This window comes from Prionailurus viverrinus, chromosome D1 (genome assembly GCF_022837055.1).
Source record: "Prionailurus viverrinus isolate Anna chromosome D1, UM_Priviv_1.0, whole genome shotgun sequence".
Classification (NCBI taxonomy): Eukaryota; Metazoa; Chordata; class Mammalia; order Carnivora; family Felidae; genus Prionailurus; species Prionailurus viverrinus.
The window spans coordinates 100,619,663-100,630,289 of NC_062570.1; the positions used below are offsets into that span (position 1 = coordinate 100,619,663).

Sequence of the window (10,627 nt, forward strand, 5' to 3'; positions counted from 1 at the left end):
TCGTTTTTGATCAATTCGTTAGCTATCGTTACTTCCTGGAGTTTCTTTTGAGGAGAATTCCTCCATTTCATCATTTTGGATAGTCCTTGGAGTGGCAGGGAACTGCAGGGCTCTTTTCCTGTGCTGTCCTGTGCATTGGTGGGCGGGGCTGCAGTCATACCCGATATCTGCCCCCAGCCCACCGCTGGGGCCACAGTCAGACTGGTGGGTACCTTATCTTCCGCTCTCCCAGGGGCAGGACTCATTGTGGAGTGGTGTGGCCCCTGTCTGGGTTACTTGCACACTGCCAGGCTTGTGGTGCTGCTGTGATGGGATCTGACCAAGGGCATATTAGCTGGGGTGGATCCGCAAGGTGCAAAGGGGTGGGAGGGGTAGGCTCAGCTTGCTTTGTGATTGGTGGTTCCCTGTGGGAGGGGCCCTACAGCACTGGGAGGGAGGCAGACCCATCGGAGGGATGGATCCACAGAAGCACAGCATTGGGCATTTGCACGGTGCAAGTAAGTTCCATGATGGGAACTGGTTCCCTTTGGGATTTTGACTGGGGGATGGGAGAGGGAGCTGGTGCTGGCCACTGCCTTTGTTCCCCGCCGAGCTGAGCTCTGTCTTCCGGGGCTCAACAACTCTCCCTCCTGGTGTTCTCTTGCCCTCCCACTCTCTGAGCAGAGCTGTTGACTTTTAACATTCCCGATGTTAAGTCCCGCTGGCTGTCAGAACTCATGCAGTCTGGCCCTAATGCTTTTGCAAGCCAGACTTGGGGGCTCTGCCTTGCCCAGCGGGCTGCCCCTCCACTGCCCTGGCTCCCCTCTGCCAGTCCATGAAGGACGCACCGCTCTCCACCCTTCCTACCCTCTTCCATGGCCCTCTTGTCTGCGCTTGGCTCTGGAGAGTCCATTCTGGTAGTCTTCTGGCCATTTTCTGGATTATTTAGGTTGATGTGGGTGGAATCTAAGCGATCAGCAGGACGAGGTGAGCCCAGCATCCTCCTATGCCTCCATCTTTCTCTCTCTTCAGCATTTTATAGTTTTTAAGTGTACAAAAGTTTTTGCCTCCTTATGTAAGTTTATTCTTAAATATTCTTTTTGATGCTGTTGTAAAAGGAATTGTATTTCCTCTCTGAGTTGTTCTTTGGTAGGATAGAATTTCAATGTATTTTCATGATACAAGTAACCTCGCAAGAAATTGGGTATAGAAGGCATGTACCTCAACATAATAAAGGCCATATGTGACAGATCCATAGCTAACAGGACACTCAACAGTGAAGTTTGAAAGCTTTCCCACTACAATCAGGAAGTTGATGAGAGTGCCCACACTTACCATTCCTTTTCAAAGGGCCTGGAATAAAAATCTGTGTGAAGTTTTTACCATTTTCTATACATAGGTCATGCCATCAATGAAGTGAGAACAAATTGCTTATAATTAATGTTTACTTAATTTTACTACCTGTAGGTGTTTCCAATGGTAGCTGCCTTCTGTCCTGTGGATCTCAGTAAGCATCATCTTTGAAGAAAGACCTTCCCTGGTCACCTTCTCCATAGTAGAATTCTCCCTGAGTACCCTGTTTGCTGTCTTATTAGCACTGATGAAGACTGTAATTAGTTTCCTAAATTGTCCTATTACGTACTGCCTGATTCTGTTATGAGAATAGAAGGTCCATGTAGGAAGGACCTGTTGCATAATTTGGCCCCGTTTTCATTAATTGCTGTGTCCACTCTCATAGCATGGTTTCTGGAAGTAACCAGGAGCCCCAAATTAAGGAAAATAATAATTGGATAAATAGTTTTTCTGTCTAAATCTGTGAATAAATATCTACAATATCTACCACAGTTCAAGGTAGAATAAATTGAATATTAAATACAAGGAAAGAAAAACTTGCAATGGCAAGTGGGGAAATACATGATAAATTAATCTTCCCTAAAACAAAATGGGCTGAAATTTTATTTTTGACTGGCAGTAGTTTTACAATGGTTCTAAAGCTATTTTTTTTGTTATTGTTACATCTTCCTAATTATCTGATTTCACAAAATAGGATCTTTATATAGATATTTTTGAAAGTTTTTGCAAAAATTCCCAGTGAATTTAATTAAGCAAGAATCAGTCTTGGACACTTCCCAACTCTAGGACTTAATGAAGAATGCGGTTAGAAAGGATAAAATGTCCAGTGATCTTTGCCCTACTGGGAAGAAGATACTATACTCTTAAATTGATACACATTTTTAAAGAAGGTTTTTGTTAGGCTTAAAGAATTGCCTACAGAGAAGCACAAGAATGCCTCTTAAAATATCAAGTCAGCTAATGTGACCAAAGCAACAGTATAGAATGAGGATACCTAAGCCTTTGAATGGTATTTTTCTGTTTAGAAATCAGAGGGAAAGAAGTTACTGGAGAAAAATCTGCCTGGGAAATGACTGGTAGCTATTTTTCTTATGTAAGGATAGGAATTTCTTGTCTTTTTAATAAATTATCCTAATGTGATAAATTTTTGCTTTTCTATATGGCCCTGGGAATTCCCAGGAAACGATCTGCAGTGCAAATAAAATCAACCTTCTGAATATTCAGGAACTCCATGGAGAAAATGGATAGACAGTCAAATGAAATAAAATATGTCCTCAAGTAATAATGCAGCTTTTTTGCTTTCTCTTGTCAGATTGGATGACAGATGAAATCCAGGTTGCTGTGAATGAGTAAAGGGTGTTCCTTCAGATTGCAGACTTGCCTTCCCAAGGTAAGACTAATAGTAAATAGTGGAAACCAGCCTTGCGATTGTGTGACTATCTTTAATAAGAAAAAGTGAGAACACTTTGAGTGCAAGCAAACTTTGATTCTAATTCTAGTTTTATCACTTAAAAATGGGTGACCCTGAGAAAATTATTAGATGACCTGAGCCTTAGTCTTTTCACCTATGAAATGGAGATTATAGTTCCTGTTACTGTAAAATGAACTGTGATTCATTAAGTTGTGACTATGTGATTAGAATCCACTGTAGGTGTTGTGAGCAGTGGAGTGATAGATCAGATTCAGATTTAAAAAGGATCATTTGGTCTGAGTGAGGAGAATAAATTGATGGAGGCCAGAATGAAAGGGGAAGGACCTGGCAGGAGGTTAATGTAGTAGGGTAGAAGTTGTGGGGAGTGGGGGTGGGGGGAAGGAAATGATCTTATTTGTGATATGTGTGTGTGTGTGTGTGTGTGTGTGTGTGTGTGTGTGTACACACACATTTTGTGTTTTGGTTTTAGCGAGAGAGCATAAGTGGAGGAGAGGGGCAGAGGGAGAGAGAGGGAATCTCTATCAGACCCCATGCTCAGTGCTGAGCCCAACTGGTGGCTTGATATCGTGATCCTGGGATCATGACCTGAGCCAAAATCAAGAGTCACAATGCTCAACTGACTGAGCCTCTCAGGTGCCCATAATGTGATATGTTTTAAAGGGCTTCATAAGACTTGTTAAAGGTATCAGTATGTGATACGAGAGCAAGAAAAAGAATTGTGATATTTCTTGTCTGAGCAATGACACGGAAGGTGGTACTATTTAATGAGGTGGGGTACGCCTATATTTATTGCTGAAAATTAAAAATTTAGTTTCATAAGCACTGAACTGATATTAACTTGGAGCTGTCCAAATTTGCAGATGTTACATACATGAAGTTTAAAAATTAAGGGAGAGACACAACACTGAAGTGTTTCCTCATTTATTGGTCAGGAAAAGGAGGCATATCCAAGCAAAAATGCTAAGAAAGAGGTCTCAGTGAAGGAAGAAACAACCCAGGGCAGTGACCTTCCATTCCTAATTTGAATTACTCATTTTGAATATGTCAGTTACCTTAAATGGGTCTCAAGTATTTCACTTTTGGGACTTTATAAACTGTGTGCCTTTTCATGGAATTCCCTTGGCTTGTTTTTGTTGTTCTCCCACTTTTCCTTTAAAACTCAGCTAAAGTATTGCTTCCTCTGGGAAGCCTTCTATGATTCCTGTTTGGTTGATAAATTTTTACTCCAGGATCTTCCCATTGTGCAGCCATTTTTATTTTTATTTCTTTAATTTTTAAATGTATGTTTATTTTTGAGAGAGAGAGAGAGAGAGAGAGAGAGAGAGAGAGAGAGAGAGAGAGAAACAGGGGAAGGGCAGAGAGAGAGAGGGAGAGACAGAATCTGAAGCAGGATCCAGGCTCTGAGCCATCAGCACAGGGCCCAGTGCAGGGCTAAAACCCACAAACCGTGAGAACATGACCTGAGCTGAAGTTGGACACTTAGCCAACTGAGCCACCCAGACACCCCTATTCAGCTATTTTTATAATGGCACTTATTACCTTGGTGATTATTATGTATGATATCACTGAGTATAGGAAACCATAGCTTATTCAACTTGGAAATCACAACATTGGTGAAGCATGTGACACAAACAACTATTTCCACATTCTTTTAATTGTTTGAATGAATAAAAGATTGATCTTCTAATGCATTTAAAAGTTTCCCCCCCTTGTTTTGTAGATCACCTGCTTCTAATATGAGAAGTCAGCTCCTATGCAGACTAGATGGAAACAAGGAGCAATGTCACTTACTTTGTCCTCTTGGGTCTCACACAGGATCCAAAGGGACAGAAGGTCCTTTTGGTTATGTTCTTACACTTCTATATTTTGACCATGGTGGGCAATTTGCTCATTGTCATGACTATAACTGTCAGTAGGACCCTGGACTCACCTATGTACTTTTTTCTTGCTAGCTTATCGTTTATGGATGTCATTTATTCCTCTACTATTTCCCCTAGATTGATTTCAGACTTGTTGTTTGGGAAAAACACCATATCCTTTCAATCTTGTATGACCCAGCTGTTTACAGAGCACTTTTTTGGTGGATCAGAGGTCTTTCTTCTGCTGGTGATGGCCTATGACCGCTATGTGGCCATCTGTAAGCCCTTGCATTATTTGGTTATCATGAGACAGTGGGTGTGTGTTGTGCTCCTGGTAGGGTCCTGGGTTGGAGGTTTTCTGCATTCAGCCATTCAAGTTAGCACTATTTATAGACTCCCATTCTGTGGTCCCAATGTCATTGATCATTTTTTGTGTGACATGTACCCCTTACTGAAACTGGTCTGTACTGACACCCATGTTATTGGCCTATTAGTGGTGGCCAATGGAGGACTGATCTGCACAATTGTGTTTGTGCTCTTGCTCATCTCTTATGGTGTCATCTTGCACTCTCTAAAGAACCTTAGTCCGGAAGGGAGGCGGAAAGCCCTCCAGACCTGTGGTTCCCACATCACTGTGGTGGTCTTCTTCTTTGTGCCCTGTATTTTCATGTACGTGAGACCTGCTAAGACCTTCCCTATTGACAAATCATTGAGTGTGTTTTATACAGTCATAACCCCCATGCTGAACCCCCTGATCTACACTCTGAGAAATTCTGAGATGACAAATGCTATGAGGAAGCTCTGGAAGAGAAATATATCTCTTAGTAGATAAGTATATAACCCACCATGAAGAGACTTATTTTTCATTGGACCCCCTTTTTGAAGAATGCAGAAGTCTTAAAATGATTCTGATTTCCCTTTTTTCAAAAAACTTAAGTTAATTATAATTAAAGAAAGAACTGGATTTTTGTGCTATAATAACAGTTTCCCTTGTTGCTAGAATGTAAGGTCCATAAAATCTTGTAGATCTCTTCACTTAGAAATGTGTAATGCCTTTCTAGTAAAGAATCAATAATAGGTAATGAATAGTGAGGGATTATTTATATGATTACACTAATTCTTAATTAAAAAAATTTAAAAACACTTTTGTCTGAGACAGTATTATTTTTAGTAAGACTCTGTTAGTTAACTTCATTCTTTTTATATTATTTAAAACATTAATGCCGTATAGACTTTTCTTTATTAATTTTTGGTTGCCTTATATAAAATATTGGTTAATACTTTTAGTTTACATAAGAAAAATTGAAGTGTAATAGGTAGTAAATAGTAGTAATGAAAACCTTACAAAATGAGATAAAGTGTAGAATAAATTTCCTATTTATCTCTCGAATAGTTTCCAATCCTTTTCCCCAGAGGCAGTTTCTTTAGACTCATTAGGTAATAATCTTTACAAATGCACGTGTATTTAAATGTTTATATGTGAGTTTTTCTCTGTGTATGTAAATATTTCCTTTACTGTAGAATTTCTTTTTATAAATAAACTGTTAAGTTTGTAATAGTTTTATTGATTTATTTTTAGTGTTGTAATTGAAGTATAGTTGACATAGAATATTACACTAGTTTCAGGCGTATAACATTATGATTCAAGAATTAGGTACAGTATGCCAGTGGGTGGGTTTGGGGAGGAAGGGAGGTGTTGAGCATTCCCTTGGAGAGCCCTCATTTTTGCAGGCCCCAAGGCTTGGGACGCCTCTCTTTCCCATGGCAGGGCGCCTGGCTTTCACTTGGCATTGTTGCACCCACACGGTAGGGGTGGTGTGGAGATGATGGGCCACAGACCCGCTGGATTGACCCTGGGACCTTGACTGAGCTTCCAAGGCCCTCCTGGATGGGTCAGGAATTGGGCCAGGTGTTGGGCCGGGCGCTAGTGTGTGGGGGATGCCCCGGTACCTCCTACTGTGTGAGTTCTATCGGGGGATGGAGTACTGTGGATCTCAAGTAGGTGTATGGCTGGTGCCCCAAGGCAGCTTGGAGACCTCCCTTGGAGCCGGTCGCAAGCAGGGAGCCCAGGTGGAGAGCCAACTCTGAGGGCGTCTTTCCAGAGCAGTGCGCTACCCCGCCTGGGGCCCTGAAGCCTGACCAGGAAAAGCGGGAGCAAAACCCCGAGGAATCCCAGGAGGAAAGACCTGGAACAGTTCGCCAAGCTCCTGAAGCGGAAGAGGATCACTCTGGGATATACTCAGGCCGCAAAAGACCCTCTTCCATTTCTAGGCTCTGCCGCTCAGTTTCCAGAATGTGTATACGCCGTGGCGCTGCTGCAGAATTGGGTGGAGGAAGCTGACAACCAGGAAATCTACAGCAGACTTGCAAAGCAGGGACCCTGCGCACGCCCCAGAGAGCAGGCGAGCAAGTATGGAGGAGAGAGTAAGAGGCAGCCTGGAGGACACGTTCCTGCAGTGCTGGAAACCCAGCCAGCAGCACAGCGGCCACAGGGCCCAGCAGCTCGGGCTACAGCAGGATGTGGTCCCCGTGTGGTTCTGCAACCATGGCCAGAAAGGCAACAGATCAAGCAGTGACTGTTTCCAACGAGAGACCGCTGAGGCTGCTGGGTCCCCTTCTCAGGAGCACCAGTATCCTTTCTTCTGGCACCAGGACCCCATTTTGGTACTCCAGGCTCTGGGGACCCCCCTTCACTACACTGTACTCCCTGGTCTCTTTCCCTGAAGGTGAAGCCTTTCCCTGGGGTCTGTCACCACTCTGGGCTCTCCCATGCATTCAAACTGATGCTGGCCCTTCCCAGGAATGGGGAGCAGAGGAAGGGGGAGAGCTATGGAAAGAGAGCCAGAGCCTTGGGATAAAGTTCTTCACAAAGAACAGATTTGGGAACACAAAGGGTGTGGGGGCAGGGAGTTGGGGGAGACTAGCTGGAGTGAAGGGGAAGATCAAGGATACTCTTGTTTTTAATCCCCACATCACTCATCACTTTGTTCTTAAAGAAGCCTGGGACACTGGGGCGCCTGGGTGGCGCAGTCGGTTAAGCGTCCGACTTCAGCCAGGTCACGATCTCGCAGTCCGGGAGTTCGAGCCCCGCGTCAGGCTCTGGGCTGATGGCTCGGAGCCTGGAGCCTGTTTCCGATTCTGTGTCTCCCTCTCTCTCAGCCCCTCCCCCGTTCATGCTCTGTCTCTCTCTGTCCCAAAAATAAATAAACGTTGAAAAAAATTAAAAAAAAAAAAAAAAAGAAGCCTGGGACACAGTGGAAGAAAAGTGGATGTTATGAAATGCCCATGTAAAAGTGTAACTTTCATCTCTTACCCTACGGTGCTACGACAGTATTATTGACTGTACTTCCTACGCTGTACTGTTCATTCTTGTGAGTTATTTATTTTATTATGGCCTCTTTGTACCTTTTATCCCCTTCACCCATTGTGCCTATCCCTCCACCCTTCTCAGATCTGGCAATCACCAGTTTTTTCTCTGTATTTATGAGTCTGTTTTTGTTTTTTGTGTTTGTTTTGTTGATTAAATTCTACACGTAAGTGAAATCAAATCATATGCAACATCTTGAAGATGTTCCACACCAGTCCATATAAATCCCTTAGTTTTTCTTGTACTCCATATTACTCACTTATAAGTATATATGAAAATAAACGTATTCATTCCTGTTCATGTCATTACCAACCTTTGTCTATGACACAGACATAGACATTATTTTTTTGTTTATTTATTTTGAGAGAGAGACAGAAAGCATGAGCAGAGGAGGGTCAGAGAGAGAGACACAGAATCCGAAGCAGGCTTCAGGCTCTGAACTGTCAGCAGAGAGCCCGGTGCGGGACTCAAACCCATGACCTGTGAGATCATGACCTGAGCCGAAGTCAGACGCTTAACCAACTGAGCCACTCAGTTGCCCCCAGAGAATTTTATAATAGTTATTTTTTGGTAAATCTATGCAGGTATGAGGTTGTATGAGAGGAATTGTTAGTATACATCTTTGAATCAATGGTCATATAGTTAATTGTCAACATTCATAGTTATTGCCCAGCTGTCATCCTTGAGAGGGTACAAACAGCCTGCTGCTCCCAGTCTATGAGCATTCTTCTGTCCACTTCTCAACAACCAGTCCCTGGTAAGTATTCATGGCATAAGGCAACCTGAATACATTGCAGTCATTCTCATATCATTGAGTTTGACTATCTTTCCCTTTGCTTAATATGATTTCTCTCTTTTTCTGTGAATCCTCTTAATGTCTTTTATCTATTTCTTATAATCGCTGATCTTCTCCATACTGATGTTAGTGTGTACACTGAGGAAATGCTCTCTCTTACTGTTGTTTACGTAATTGTTATTTTTCTGACTTGTGATATGGTTTCGACACTTGTATACTATGTAGGATGCCTTTGGCTGTAAGAAATGTTTTTATTCATTTAATACTTATTTTTAATTTTTATATCTTAAAAAGACTTTCCTTACTTCGATCATATCAAAATATTCTCCAACAAATTTTTGGCACTTAATTAAGTATTTTTGAGGCTGTATATCTTACATTAAGGCTTTTGCTCCTTCTTGAATTTATTTAGATGTGGTCATTAAAGAGGTATGGATTTAATTGGTTTTGTAAATTGCAGGGTTTTAAAAATAGTTATGTCATTTCCTTTTTGCCATTGACTTGAAATACTATCATGTGCTAAAGTCCCATATACACTTGGATTGCACTTAAGACTCCGAGTGCTGAGAACTGTTATCCCCGAGCAGGCCTTGACATTTAACAGGTCATCTCTCCTGCCCTTGGGTACTGCTTCCGTTTTCTACCTGTGTGACTTATCCCTTCTAGAAGTCTGCTGTTCTTCCTCCATGACCCATAAAATGCTGCCTGGCACTTTTGCTGTAAGAAAACCATCTCTCTGAGGAAGTACATGACTTAAGTCTTTGCTGAGCATCCATGTGGCCATCTGCAAACCCCAGTACCATGACATCATGAAGAGTGACAGGGTTATGGCTTCCTCTTTCAGGTGGCATGTGCTAGAGACTTTGTCCCAGCAGCCATTCAGGTCCTCTTCACAGCGTGGCTGTGTGTGTGTGGCCCCAATGTCATAGACCATTTGTGTGTGATGTAAACCCGTTTTTGAAAGTTGTCTGCATGGACCCAATTGTACCCTTGGTCTCTTTGTTGCTGTCGACAGTGGGTTCATTGACCTCTTAACATTTTCTTCTTGATGGTCTCATAGGTGGTCATCTTCTACTATTCTCTGAGGACCTATATCTTTGAGGGGAGACACAAAGCTGTGTCCAACTGTGTCTCTCACACCACTGTGGTGTTCTTAGTATTGTGTCTGCATGTGTATATATTTGTAACCAGTCACCACCTTCTCCACTGATCAAGTTGTGGCTATGTTGTATACTACGGTAACTCCATTGTTAACTTCTTAAACCTGAGCACTCAGGAATCTGGAGGTAAAAAAATGCCATGAGGAAGTTCTGGGGGAAAAAAGTAACTTTGAGGGATATCCCTACCTTAATAAAATAAATTTGTCTTTTAAATGGAAAAGGGAAAAGAAGATAATTTCTGTGGTGCAGAGGCACATGAGCACTATTTGTCCCAAGTATGTTTATTTTGTTATATAGGTACTGTGAGGAAAGGTCCAGGCAGGAAATTATTTGTCACTGTAAAAATATCCTATTTAGATTTATGAATTGTCCAATGGATTGTAGAAGTTCAATGTACTGTCAGAATTAGAGTTCTTACAAAATGCAGATTATCAGGACAGAGCTCTGGAGATTTAAATGTATTAGCTTTGTTGTTGAGTGACATACAGACTTTCTAAAGAAGTGTATGTAAAGCCAATGAGTTCTGCATGTATTCTTGCTATTGTGCTGTACTTTGTGTTGACATCATACACCTTTTAATGAAGTCAACTTAGTTTTTACATTTAGTTTTTAAAAAATTTTTTAGATGTTTATTTATTTTGAAGGAGAGAGAGAAAGTGAGCAGCAGAGAGGCAGAGAGAG

The 10,627-nt window shown here is 42.0% G+C and overlaps 1 protein-coding gene and 1 pseudogene across 1 annotated transcript; both read left to right on the forward strand.

Moving 5' to 3' along the window:
• The first annotated feature begins 4,486 nt into the window (after nucleotides 1–4,486).
• Nucleotides 4,487–5,455, forward strand: LOC125176674 (olfactory receptor 4A47-like). Its single transcript, XM_047878449.1, has one exon. It carries the CDS (start codon nucleotides 4,529–4,531, stop codon nucleotides 5,453–5,455), a length of 927 nt encoding a protein of 308 aa, XP_047734405.1. The 5' UTR covers nucleotides 4,487–4,528.
• An 806-nt stretch (nucleotides 5,456–6,261) lies between these two features.
• On the forward strand, nucleotides 6,262–7,407 carry LOC125146540 (POU domain, class 5, transcription factor 1-like; annotated as a pseudogene).
• The last annotated feature ends 3,220 nt before the right edge of the window (nucleotides 7,408–10,627 follow it).

What these genes read in the sequence shown, in the direction of transcription:
- LOC125176674 (XM_047878449.1), top strand. Translation starts at nt 4,529, where the DNA reads ATGGAAACAAGGAGCAATGTCACTTACTTTGTCCTCTTGGGTCTCACA.